Genomic DNA, 13431 nt, shown 5'->3' on the forward strand with positions numbered 1-13431 from the left:
GGATGGACAAAGAATAGAAGATGGTGGTGTTTAGAAGCCAGTAAGTACAGACTGGTGTCCATGTGGAATGGACAAAGACGAGAAGGTGGTGGTGTTTAGAAGCCAGTAAGTACAGACTGGTGTCCATGTGGAATGGGCGAAATACTAGAAGATGGTGGTGTTTAGAAGACATTAAGTTCAGACTGGTGTCCATGTGGGGTGGACAAATGAACAGAGTTGTTAAACAGGCAATGTAGTAATAGCCTTTAAGTCGAATACAATTTCCGGGACTGTAAATGCGGTCTGGAAATTGAATACACGTTTGCTCCGATTTGCAAACTGCGAACGCGGTCACGTGGGTGTAACAACGGACAGACAGACACACAGACACGTCGAAATTAGAACCTCTCCGTGACATACGTCACTCGGAGAGGTAAAAAGAACGAGATTTACGATCAAAACGGTCGAAGAGCATTATCGTTGAAGGTCAACCGCTTGGGAGACATACAATACTTGGACCCAAAATTAAGACAAAAATCCTAATTAAGAATTGACTTTCCTTTCTTTTTTAAAAAGAAGCTCCTTCTTTTTCCATTATGGTATTGGTCATTTAACAAACCAGATCAAGAATATCAGAATTTAATATTTATTTCAAAGCCCTTTATGTTCTTGGAATTTCCTAAAATCAATTTATAGCGTTACTATGTGAAAGAATTATTGTACGCGGCATTTTAAACCGAGGCCAAATACAAATATTGCCATCTGTTTGACTAAATTGAGAACTGATCCTCTCACTAACTCCTATAATCACTATCAGAAGTAGGATAAGGGACTAAAAGCAACGAAGTAACCAAATTCTTCACTTGGCGAAAGTGAATATTCTCGATAACACATCAACGCATGGCCCTCTGGTAGCGGTTTCTGGATTTTCCCTCCGAAAGGGTAGAGGCTCGCGGCGGTAGACGGCCGAACTAGATTCATGCACCCGCGTCCGTGTTCCGCGGCTTTAGGTTGAGGGGAAGGGGGTAGGAAATGTTTTTGGAACTCGACCAATTTTTCAACCTCTCCGAGTGACGTATGTCACGGAGAGGTTCTAATTGTGTGTCACAGTATGTGTCTGTGTGTCTGTGTGTCTGTTGTTACACCCACGTGACCGCGTTCGCAGTTTCCAAATCGGAGCAAACGTGTTCGCCATTTCCGAACTGCATTCACAGTCACGGAAATGGCTCCTCTACTTGAGTTCTCACACCACCATCTTCTGGTCTTTGTCCATCCCACACGGACACCAGTCTGTACTTACTGGCTTCTAATCACTCACCATCTTTTGGTCTTCGTCCATCCCACTTAGACACCAGTCTGTACATACTGGCTTCTAATCACCACCATCTTCTGGTCTGCGTCCATTCCACTTAGACACCAGTCTGTACATACTGGCTTCTAATCACCACCATCTTCTGGTCTTCGTCCACTCCACTTGGACTCCAATCTGTTTCATTGGCTTCTAACTCCATCGTCATCGTCCATCCCACATGGACACCAGTCTGTACATACTGGCTTCTAATCACCACCATATTCTGGTCTTCGTCCATTCCACTTGGACACCAGTCTGTACATACTGGCTTCTAAACACCACCATCTACTGGTCTTCCGTCTATTCCACATAGACACCAATCTGTCTCATTGGCTTCTAACTCCATCGTCATCGTTTGGTTTAAGACATTCGCGGCGATCAGCTTGGGTTACGAGGAACGTTTAGCCTCCCTAGGGTGGGTTGTCCACCAAAGGTTTTCGCAAGTGCGGTTGTTTTTGCTTTTAAGTGTAGTTCGACACCCTTATATACTACCTATTTGAGTAAGGCGAAGCAACCGGCATATGCTTCATTTCAAACGCCAATATTAGTCAAGTCTCTCAAGAATGTTTAATTGTTCTTTATCAAAGCGATGTAACGCTCAATAAGGCGAACAACTAACGAAGAAAATATTTAATATTAATTAAATTTATGTTAATATTTAAGATAATCTTGTATCTCAACTCAAAATTAATACGGAAAGAGTTAAAAAGCAGTCTATGTTTTTGTCTGTGTGTGTCCGTCCATTGTTACACTAGTGCGTCGCGTTAGCAATTAGCCTTGTGTTGATGTGTTAAGAAATCATACAGAACCTTAATATTCCCTTTTTCCATAATATAAAGTGAATATGTGGAAGTATTTTTCGTAATTATGATGCATTTAGTACTTTTGTAGCTTTAAAGCTCTGTTTCATTTTGATATTCCAAAGATGTTTTTTAATATTGTTATTTGAAATGGCTGTTTATATATTACTTAAGCTAAACTACATCTGTATATAGAATAATTCTTGGTTTAGTTATTTCACGAAGAAAACTAAGACCTAGACTCCGGCGGGTATATCGAGTATTATCCGTAATAGGCTTAGTGAAACAAAGAGTGAATAATTGAGGCCTGAGGTGAAGTAAACTTTGGGCTTTGATTATCGTGTCTGAAATGAAGAGTCATCAACGGTTTAGAGTGAGCCGAAAGTTAAATACACTCTTTAATAATCAGGTTTAGATTTTATAATAGAAGAAAAGATCATGGTGGAAATTAGAATAGTAAAAGAGCTAATGGTAAACGGGTAGTAGCTACAGAGTTTTTATTCTCTTTATGGTGCGCAGTGACTATTAGTGCGTCTAGCTACAATTTAGCTTTGGAGTTATTTAACGTTAACATTCATGTTGGCAAACTAATAATATTGTTGAGGTGAGACGAGACGATAGTGTTTACACTGCAAACCAGGGTATAGGGTAAACAGCTGAAGCGTAGACTTCATTTCCTGTTCTTTTCCCCATTGACTGATTTCCAAGTGTCCAAGATTTATCCTTATTGGATGTAAAATGTCGTCTGCTTTACTGTATATTCGCTATGCTTGGAATACTGCTTCAATATTTCGTTAATTTTTACTTCAAAAAAGAGAAGTAATTCCATATATAGGTAAATAAGTTTGTAGTAGTAGACCTCTTGACTCGGAGAGGTAATATTTTGGTTTTCCTAACTTGTTCTCTCTAGTGTAGGCGCGATGGAAGCGGAATATAAAACCCTCAAATTTGTTCACTAGTGCCAGGAGCTATTACCAATGCTAGAGCTCTTTACTTCTAGTCCCTTATCCTACTTCTGCTATAGTGAATGTTAAGTGGGTCTCCCCGGGTATATGACTCTATAATGTCGCCGCAGCATTTGCATCAAAATACCTTTATAGATTTATAATTCTTCAGAACGTTCTTTCTATCTTCGCAAGTTGATGATATAGTTTGCTAGAAACTCGGAGAGGTATAAAATTAGCCAAATTCGTAATTTGACTATCCTAGTTCGTTACCAAACTGCTTAACTTCAACTTCTTTAAATATTGTAATTTAACGAACGCATAAGTTTATCTTGAATCTCTGTCTCAGTAAATAGCTTCATATTGATTTGCTATAGTAATATTTTTTGAAACACTTCACAAAAATAAAATTTAACAAGTTGGGAAACCGTTAAAAACCTATCCGAGTCAAGACGAGGGCTATCTACCCACTAACGAGGTTTTTTTTAAAAAATAGTTAGATAGATAAATATAATTGATAATATTTTAATTGTCAGTAATATACCTTAATTCTGGTTAAGTTGTTTTAAGAAACGCTACTCCTGAAATCATTTTAAACATAGCTATTGCTGACCTTTGAAATCTAGAGTATGTTTCTTAACAATTTTTGGAAATATAGAGTATATAAATTGGCGCGTGAAACATTGGTTTGAAGCCCTGACATTGGGAGGCTAGACCAAAGAGTAGGGAAGTAGGGAGATAGAAACGCGCTCTATAAAATCCGCCGAAAAATGGGAAAAATAGGGGGGGGGGGTAGTAACAAAAATTTCTGGTACGATAAGATTTAGGACGCACTTCTTTCGCGCAAGGGGGGACCTAACCGCTTCTGTCTCTGTCATCCCCTACGTAACCGAAATTTCTCTCTAGTATTGGTAGCCCGAAAGAGGAGAACCTGTATCGTCAACTGTAGGCGAATAAGTTGCGCGTTAAGAGCCACGGCGTACCGTACATTTTTCCCTCTTCTCACTACGCATGGATCACGGCTGCCTATGCTGATTCTCTCTCCCTATTTCCCTCCTCTTTGGCTAGACATTATTCGTAATATTGAGTCCAGTCTAAGGGAGCGGTACCGAGTGACGCTTGAGATGGCGAGAACTCAATCGCTTCCCACAAATTACCATCATGCATGATAAAAGATAAATAAACTACACCAACCATTGCATTTAATCATCAATATAGAATGGAAAATATTACTTTGGCCAAAGGAGAATTGACTAATTGTGGGTTTTCCAAGTCGTTCACTGTCTTTCATATTTCCAGATGAAAATAGTTTCTTCTGATGTTACTGAAACTGAGTACTTGAATTTAATTATTTTTCCAGTATCTTGCGCAGGTGGCTAAGTTCTCCGTAGTGCGAATGTTCTCTTACATTTTTGAAAACAACAAACGTCTTAGGTAAAGTAGAAAAAGCAAGCTTTGATCTAAAGCAAATAAAGATGGAGTACTACTCACAGCTATTAGCTGCAATTTCACATTCGCGACAGTTTCTCTAAAGCATCAATGCAAAATATAATTGAAACTGGTGTTCAACTTCCAGTGCCGCTATTAAAACGGATGGTTGCGATTAATTTAGCCAAAAAGTAGTTTTTTAAAAGACAAAATATATTTAAACTATATTTTAAAATGAGACCATGACAATTATTTGAAACACATTCTTGTGACGACGACTGGGTGTACTCCTACAGTTGGGAACGCGGCAAATTGCATGGCTAAAAACTGGGTGTCCGTCGTCCGACAATTGGGAGATAATGAATTTGGGTGAGCGAAAATTGGGTGGTAATGCAACCGAAAGACCGACAATTGGGTGACTAAAATACTTATTTTGTAAAAGACATAGTTCTTAAAAACCACAAAATTGTGATCTGTGAGGTCAGGTTAAGGTTAGGTTTGGTTTGGTTCAGCAAGGTCAGGTTAGGTTTGGTTCAGTTAGGTCAGGGTAGGTTTGGTAGAGCTGGGTTGAGATGGGTCACGTTAGGCTTGCTTCTGTTAGTTTAGGTTTTTGAATTCCGCCAATCTTTTATGGTTTTACCAAAAATATGTTTTTTTTTTGAAAAATAAATTATCAATTCACCCAATTGACCTCTGTCGGTTTCATTGCCACCCAATTGTCGCTCTCCCAATTTTAGGACACCCAGTCTTCGTCACCTAATTGTCTTAAAATATGCCGTTCGACAGCGTGATGAACACCTAATAACACAATTTGAATGTCTTTTAAATCAGTGGGAGTAATATTTGGATCAGGCCTTTTTGCTTTCCCCTAATATTCAAAATACTCCTTCCTTCGCTATACGCTTGCTTCTGTTATTATAAGAAATACTTCGTAATTAAGTTTAAATTTATAGGCATATCGATTGTGGATATAACTGCGAAATGCCAAGAAAAGATAATGTAATCCGCGTAAGTGTAATCAATTATTAAAAATACCATACTTGTTGAAACTAACTACAAATACGCATTTTCAGGGGTTTCCCGAGAGTTACGATGCCTTAATGTCGTTTGCTAATCAACATAAACAAAACTATAGTGTAACAGTACCACTCACACACAGCTGTTATAGAATTTTTTCGAAGAAATACCTGAAGTTCAACCCAGCTCCAGTCGGAGCCTTCAACGACTTAAATATTCTTTCGAAAGAAGTAAGAAAATATAATCTCTGCATATATTCAGCTTCTCGAACGGGAACGAATTCATTCCAAGAAAACTTTAGACTCTAATAGGAACTACGTCATGGAACCTCACGCTAACTTCCACTCTAGATATAAATGGTACCAATAAAGGGGTCGGAAGTGGGGCTGAAATAGCTTCTACTCTACAAAAAAGAATAATAAAAATGTTGGCAGTGGTGGAGCTATTCCCGATTTGCCAAGTCCCCAGGGCCGGATTAGCAATTTCGCACCCCCCCCCCCCAACAAAAAAAGGAACAGCAAATGTTGCTAGGGAGAATAGTTTAACTCAATGTGCCCCCATCCAGCCTTGCGCCCGGGGCCAGTCCCTTTGCACGTTTGTTTATCGCTGATACGCATAATAATTCCTCGTTACAGATTTGGATTGGCTTGGCTTGCGTACTGGTTGTTTTGACGGCGATTTACATAATTCACATGTGGGTGAGGGGTGTTCAAAAATCAGTGTTGTTTGTAGCCTCTCAAAGTCTCGTACTATATTTTGGAGCTACTTTGGGAAAAGGTAAATATCCGTCATGGATAGTATAAGAGATGTCAGTGGCGGATTATCCACTAGACACTGTAGACACGTGCCTATAGGGAACCCAAAAGTCAGTCTTTGAACGCCTATTGCCTAGGGGCGCCGATGGGTATTAATCCGGCACTGGAGGTCCTTCCTTGACTGCAAAAAATGTTAAACAACTCGGAATTACAACTTGTTGGAAAACCATAATATTGCTTCTGCGAGGCTAAAGGAGGACTGTCCATCCTCATACTTAACTAAATCTGGAACTTTTGTTATTTAATAATAAACCACTGCAGGCGATGTATCTGAACCAGCATGATTGCTAAAAATTGTAAATATTAGAGCTGAATTATCTAGCGATGTTTTATTTATCCCACAAATAACGTTCGTCAAAAGAATTGGTTCTTATTAGCTGGCAGTCATTGTTGGCCCTTAATTTCTTGTTCAAACTTGAGAAAGAAACGTCCACCACTTGACTAGTGTCGTTTTTATTTAAGCCCCGCCCATATCTAACCCAGAGATTAGACGGGATATTGCAGATGAACATTCATTGATGTATAGGTATAATAGGATGATGCACGAACAGATGCCATAGACTTGTGCACAAACAGATGCCATAGACTTGTGCACAAACAGATGCCATAGACTTGTGCACAAACAGATGCGATAGACTTGTGCACAAACAGATGTCAAAACTTGTGCACAAACAGTTGTCATAAACTTGTGTACAAACAGATGTCATAAACTTGTGCACAAACAGATGTCATAAACTTGTGCACAAACAGATGTCATAAACTTGTGCACAAACAGATGTCATAAACTTGTGCACAAACAAATTTCATAAACTTGTGCACAAACAGATGTATCTTAATGTATGTTCCTGTAGGTTTCGATATTCCTTCGTCACTGGCGATTCGCTTCAGCGTTGGCGCCTTTCTTTTGATGCTTGTGGTTTTCGTCAATTTGTTCACCGGAATCCTGAGAGCCAGTTACTCATCTCAGAAGAGAGAAAACGTTAACAGGGCAAGGGATTTATTTAATTTACCATCCGTCAACGTTCGCGGTGGTTTACTAGAAGAGATTTGCAAATCGGTAAAAGATTTTTAACTCTTTTATTTTATGTGTGCTCACTCTGTTCTGACTCCAATGATTACAGACTGACGAGGACATGAGAATTTTCTGTCGTTTTAAATATGATAAAAAAATTTCTAAAGACTATTCTGTTTTGGTTAACGATTTATTTGCATTTGAAATAGCCCTAGAATATAAGATATTTGAAGCAGCAGAAGAAAAAAGAAAAAATATGTTTCTTCGATCTTCTTTTCACCTTGGTTCGTCGAGTTACATGTGCAAACCGAAATTCCTCATGATGAAAAATAGCATGAATCCGGAAGCTGTCAAACTGATCAACCGAAGGTTCGTTGATTATCCTAGTTCAACCATAATCCTTGTGATCATGTTCCTCATTTGCACTTTGACGCTTTGTATCACTTTTACACATAAATATTGCCAAATCCGAATAATGATGGATTTTGCGTGCTTTGTGACATGTTGGCGTTTCACCGTAATTGTTTTATTTTTAAAACTTATAATTAAACGGATTCAATGATTTTAACAAATGAATATATGATTAGAAGTGATCTCTAATTGCATCTTCATTTTTGTGATATTTCTCTGAAAGTGAAACTCAGCCTTCCACAAACTATCCACTGAGATACTCTGAGCATTTGATCAAAGATGGAAATGGCAAATCCCACTTGTCCATGCATATTTTACCCGCTTACAATTCTCTTTTGCACAAACCTTTTATTTCTCCAGTTTTTAGTTGGTTAGTTTATTTTTTATCGTGAAATTTCCCAAGTCTGCTCTTCAGGTGGAATATAGTTTCTAAGTGCTTTATTTTATTGATTAGTAAAATAGAGTAATGACCAATTCACGATCTAGATTGAGGACTTTCTTGGAAACCGGACAAGATATACCATATCTCCGCAACATAGAATTAAATTGGCGTCGACAAACATTGAAGACTGAAAATGAGTTACACGCAATCACTTTGAAGGACCTTGGAGCGAAGTTTGTATTGTGGGCTGTCATGCTCGGAATCGCTTCTTTTGTCCTCACCGTCGAAGTACTGTCAATGATCAAAGATCTTTACTAGTGAGCGTCGTAAGAATGATACGAAATTTATAATATTGAAAGCAGGTATAGAAAGGTTTATGTGTGACTCAGCGGTTTTTAGAACTGCGGTTAAAAATATTTCACAAAATTAAAAATTAAAATTTTCTATCTGACCAAACCTAATCTTAAATGAAAACAAAGAAAACAACATTGTCAAATGAAATTAAACTTATATTGTTGTCAAATTCTCACTTTTGTAAAACATGTTTGTCTTCACCGTCGAAGTACTGTCAATCTTTACTAGTGAGGGTCATAATTATGATAGGAAATTTGTAAAATTGAAGGCAGGTATAGAAAGGTTTACCAAGAAGTTATATCTAGTATCTCAGAGAGAAGGTATAAATTCGCCAGATTTCCAGCTTTATCTCCAGTCCAAACGTAGGTCCGGAGTCAATCCCCGTCCCTAAATTACAACCAGCATCTCATTGGTTCTTGAAAACTCACGTCAGCGCGACGACACGAATGACGAAAATTACAGTCATATTTTCCGACTGAGGAGAGGCGAAATAGCCCGGCGCCTCCTTTTACGTCCCCCCTTGTATTTTGAAAGGGGGACTGGGACTATGGCGCGCGAATACAAAGGCATCTTATACCTTCTCTCTGAGATACTGATATAACTTCTTGGGTTTACCTTTGACCAATTATGAACATTTCCTAAAACACTTTAAGAGAAAATCATAAATTTGGGCTTCAAAAATGTTGAAGGGAAATATTGCACAAAACGAAAAAGAGCGTTGCCCCAGTAGGCGTTTGACTTAGCGGTTTTGCAATTGCAGATATAAAATATTTCACAAAATTAAAATATACCAAACAGAGTTAATGTAAAAACATTTTACATCTCTCTAAATTTATTTCCTATCTGAGCAAGAATAATCTTAAATGATAACAAAGAAAACAACACTATCAAATGATATTGAACATATTATGTATTGAAATTCCCACTTTTGTAAAATATGTTTACCTTTCCAAATGAGGATTAAATCACCAATAAGTACGGGTTGGTGTCTATGTGGAACGGACGGCTGTACAATAGTGGTCAGTAAAAATGTGAATAGCTTACGTCGTGAGATATATATGTTCGGAATTTTTGTGAAAAGTAAATTAGGTCCAGAAATCGGAAACACCTTTGTTTCGATTTTTAAACCGCAAACACGGTCACGGCCAGACTGACACGTCCACTGTAATGCCTCTCCGTGACGTCATCGTCATCGGAGAGGTAAAACCAACAATTTTTTTACAAAATTTAAAGAACTACACAATTAAGAGTAGAAAATAGCTTTTGATAGCGAGGCGAAAGTTTAATGTTAATCGTGAATGTTTATCCATACACAAAATTTTAAATAAAAGCACAAGTTAAATTATCAATTAGTATGTACTGAGTAATTTAAGCTGTATGTACCCTTATTGCGAATTATATAATAACGATAAATGTTATCGCTTATGTTTTTAATCTCAATAGTTCGTTAAATAAATTTTAAGTGTGTCACACTGTAGCTTTGCTTGCTGATTTACTACATTACGAAAACACCCTATGTTTTGCGCTAAATGAGTATAACGACAAACTTCATTTGCCAAACTTCATTTATCCTAAACCGACTTTTCCTACTTTCTATGGCGTAATATTTTCCAAAAACAGTAACATACTTCTAAAGGTAATGTTAATATCTTCTGAATATTACACTCGTACACGCAAAAACTAGTTTTTTAAAGGGTTAATTAAATGGCTAGTCAACCTCTTTATAAATGACTCAGCTAGGTTATGGAAGATACTAACTATTAAACTCAAATTTCCGAAGAAGAGGTCTATAAACAGTTATCGACCGTAACCCCATGTAAGCTACAGCAGACATTTGGGTTTAACTTACGTATTGTATTTGGTTAAATGTTAATAATTTAAAAAAATATGCCCAACATCTTTATGGGACCTAATACTTCTATAAAAACGAAGGAAAGCTTTCGGTAAGGTAGGTAAATGATTTGATGATATTTTCTCAGTCTAAAACGATTGAAATATGGTTGTCAGGTGACTTTATTCTGCCTATAATGGTGGGGTGAGATTGTTCTATCCTGCAAAATCTCTAGATGTACAACAGTTAGCTTGGTATTGATCCTATGAAGTGGTTTAACTCTTGGTGATTCCGAAATGACTCTACTCTCCTTGCGGGTAATTATGGAGCGAACGTGATGTCTTTTATATGTCAAATGGAACATTTCCAAGATAATTACATACATCAACTTTCTAGCTTCGTGTCATTTGGAACACAGTTAAAATAGGATTTTTAAACTGCGCAATGAATAACGACAACTACACCAGGAATATAAATTTCAGAAGCCGCTTCATCCACCGATAAAGCAACGTAAAATTACATTTCAACAAGATCTAAAACACAATATTCCTCGTATTTAAGCAATTACATGAATGCCTCTTTTGCGAGTTTTTCGAAACCGATTTACGGCTTTGAGTATACGTATGTCACCGCGTTATAATAGCCTCTCGGTTTAATTACATCGTGAAATAAAACTATATCGACCAAGTGAACCGTTTCGACACAATCAAGGAACAAGAAACTCTTTTGTAGCATTCGCTTTCCGCGGCCTCCATAGGAACTTCAAAAAATATATCTAGTACGTAGCTTAAAGTTACGAAATCTTTTTTCATAAAGTTATCTTTGCGCGTCAACTTTTACTGTTCACATGTGACCAAGTAACCGACGCGTTAGTGAAATGGTCTGAGGGCAAAGAAATTATGAAATATCTCGCGTCTCTAATCCCTAGCAGTCAGATCAGCAGGTTTCTTAAGGCCTATTCAGGCGACACAACTTTTTGACTCATTTAGATGAGTCAACTTGAGTTCAGGAAACTATTTGAGACGTGTGAACAGAAGTTGGAAATGTTGAATCACCAAACTAAAATCTTATCACTGACCAATTATTGCTGACTCAACCTTTTGACCCATCTAGTAGATTCAAAGTTTTTATCGTCTGAAAAAGCCGAGGGGCTGATCATTTGCGAAATAGAGTGTACAAACGCCCATGAAATCAGGTTTCCAACATCTGGGGTGAAATTTTGAAATCTTGAAATTTTTGGAAATCTTAGTTGAAATCATGAAATCTTTGGAAATCTTAGTTGACATTTCGAAATCTTTGGAAATCTTAGTTGACATTTTGAAATCTTTGGAAATCTTAGTTGACATTTTGAAATCTTTGGAAATCTTAGTTGACATTTTGAAATCTTGAAATTTTTGGAAATCTTAGTTGAAATCATGAAATCTTTGGAAATCTTAGTTGACATTTTGAAATCTTTGGAAATCTTAGTTGACATTTTGAAATCTTTGGAAATCTTTGTTGAAATTTTGAAATCTTTGGAAATCATTTTTTTATTTGAAATTTCTGGAAATTTTATGAAATCTTGGTTGAAATTTCTAGACATTTTATGAACTCTTGGTTGAAATTTCTGGAAATTTTTCCAAATCTGTTAAAAATCATAAAACTTCTATGGAATTTTTGAAATCTCTGTTGAAATCATAAAAATTCTATGGAATTTTTGAAATCTCTGTTGAAATCATAAAACTTCTATGGAATTTTTGAAATCTCTGTTGAAATCATTAAATTTTTCCAACTTTGTTCGAAATCTTACGAAATTTTTGTGAAAATTTTGGAAATTGTAAAAAATTTTCAAATCTTTCGAAATCATTAGGAATTTTTTGAAATCTGATATCAAGTTTAAGGATTTTTTGGAAGTGATCAGCTCCTCGGAAAAGCCATTAAAATTTCAAAGAAGCTATTTGACCCCAGTATTTTAAGGGCCCGGAGAGAACCGTGTTGGGTCTACGTAAAGACTTTAGGTCCACCTACATAAAATATCTGCATGATATTTTTTAGGAAACTAACCTTTATAACATCGATCAATTTAAACTAAACCATGGTTTCTTAAGGTTTAATCATATGCTATAATGTTACGGATTTAGAGGACGTTCTTAACGGCCTTAACGTCTAAGGGTCCGTGGACACAACCTTGTTGACCACTTCTAAAACATCCCCATGTTGCAATGCAGTTCCATTGTAAATTGTGACTTTTCTTAAAGCAGAAACAACCAAGTAAACAACTTTCTGAAGATTAAATTTATGCGCGTGAAATTCGATAATATTATTTGAAATCGACTTGAATTTTTCGCCGTAGAGATTTTCATTTTCTTTCTTGGAGAGAAATGGAGGAAGTCGTTTATAACGTAACCACAGGGAGTGCGTATAAAAATACGGTAAGTCCAGATTACAAACATTTCAAACTTTTAATTAATCTTGCTGAATGCTCAGAATATTTGGGAATGCAACTGTTAGTATTATTAAATAATTGAAACGTGCTTTTTTATTTTTAATATTTCAATATTTCACTGTAATTCCTAGGATTTAGGGCTGCTACCCTACGATTCATATGGTAGAATGTTGTATTACATTTTCGAGAACAACAGACGCCTCAAGTACAGAGAAAGTAAAAGATTTCAGGTAAATAATGTCAATGACATAGACCTAGTATGACTTAATATTAATTTGAAAGCAAATATATACAATATCTTGCATGATTAATATTGAAAATTTACAACACCAGCTAATTATAGGGCACTAAAATAAATTCAGTTTCAGGATTATACGATGATGTTTGAACCAATAAATTATAAAAAACCACCTTTCAATAAGGCTCTATTTGTAAAAAGAACACCAACAGTGGAATTCATGCAATCTTGCTATAGATTTATCTCCGCAAAAACCACCACGTACAGCACGGGTTCAACTGGAACGTTCAACGATATAAACACTTTCTCTCAAGGAGTAAGAAACATTTTTGCAATCACTCGGGTTATTTTAAGTGAAGAGATTTTGATAAGGAAGAGATTGGAAATTCCCCGTAATGTTCTGTTAATTTGGTGTTATCAGGGACAACACTAACAACAGGACTA

General features: G+C 36.7%; 1 protein-coding gene across 4 annotated transcripts in view; it reads left to right on the plus strand.

Annotated features, from left to right (window-relative positions):
• The window catches only part of LOC149629836 (uncharacterized), a 30856-nt gene extending 22188 nt beyond the window's left edge, over positions 1-8668 (plus strand). For 3 of the 4 annotated variants that reach the window (XM_089851534.1, XM_089851535.1, XM_089851533.1), the window contains 7 exons: positions 4435-4508; positions 5456-5510; positions 5576-5749; positions 6155-6296; positions 7186-7391; positions 7456-7715; positions 8244-8668. In XM_089851534.1, the coding sequence (XP_089707660.1) occupies positions 4435-4508; positions 5456-5510; positions 5576-5749; positions 6155-6296; positions 7186-7391; positions 7456-7715; positions 8244-8457 (1125 nt within the window). In that variant the 3' untranslated portion in view covers positions 8458-8668. Of the gene's footprint in view, positions 1-4434; positions 4509-5455; positions 5511-5575; positions 5750-6154; positions 6297-7185; positions 7392-7455; positions 7716-8243 lie in introns of those variants that run through there. The other variant, XM_089851536.1, reaches the window with a different exon arrangement.
• Positions 8669-13431: the final 4763 nt, after the last annotated feature.

The sequence above is a fragment of the Phalangium opilio genome, unplaced genomic scaffold (assembly GCF_054372755.1).
Source record: "Phalangium opilio isolate 3A_F unplaced genomic scaffold, DU_Popi_V2 ptg000105l_1, whole genome shotgun sequence".
Classification (NCBI taxonomy): domain Eukaryota; kingdom Metazoa; phylum Arthropoda; class Arachnida; order Opiliones; family Phalangiidae; genus Phalangium; species Phalangium opilio.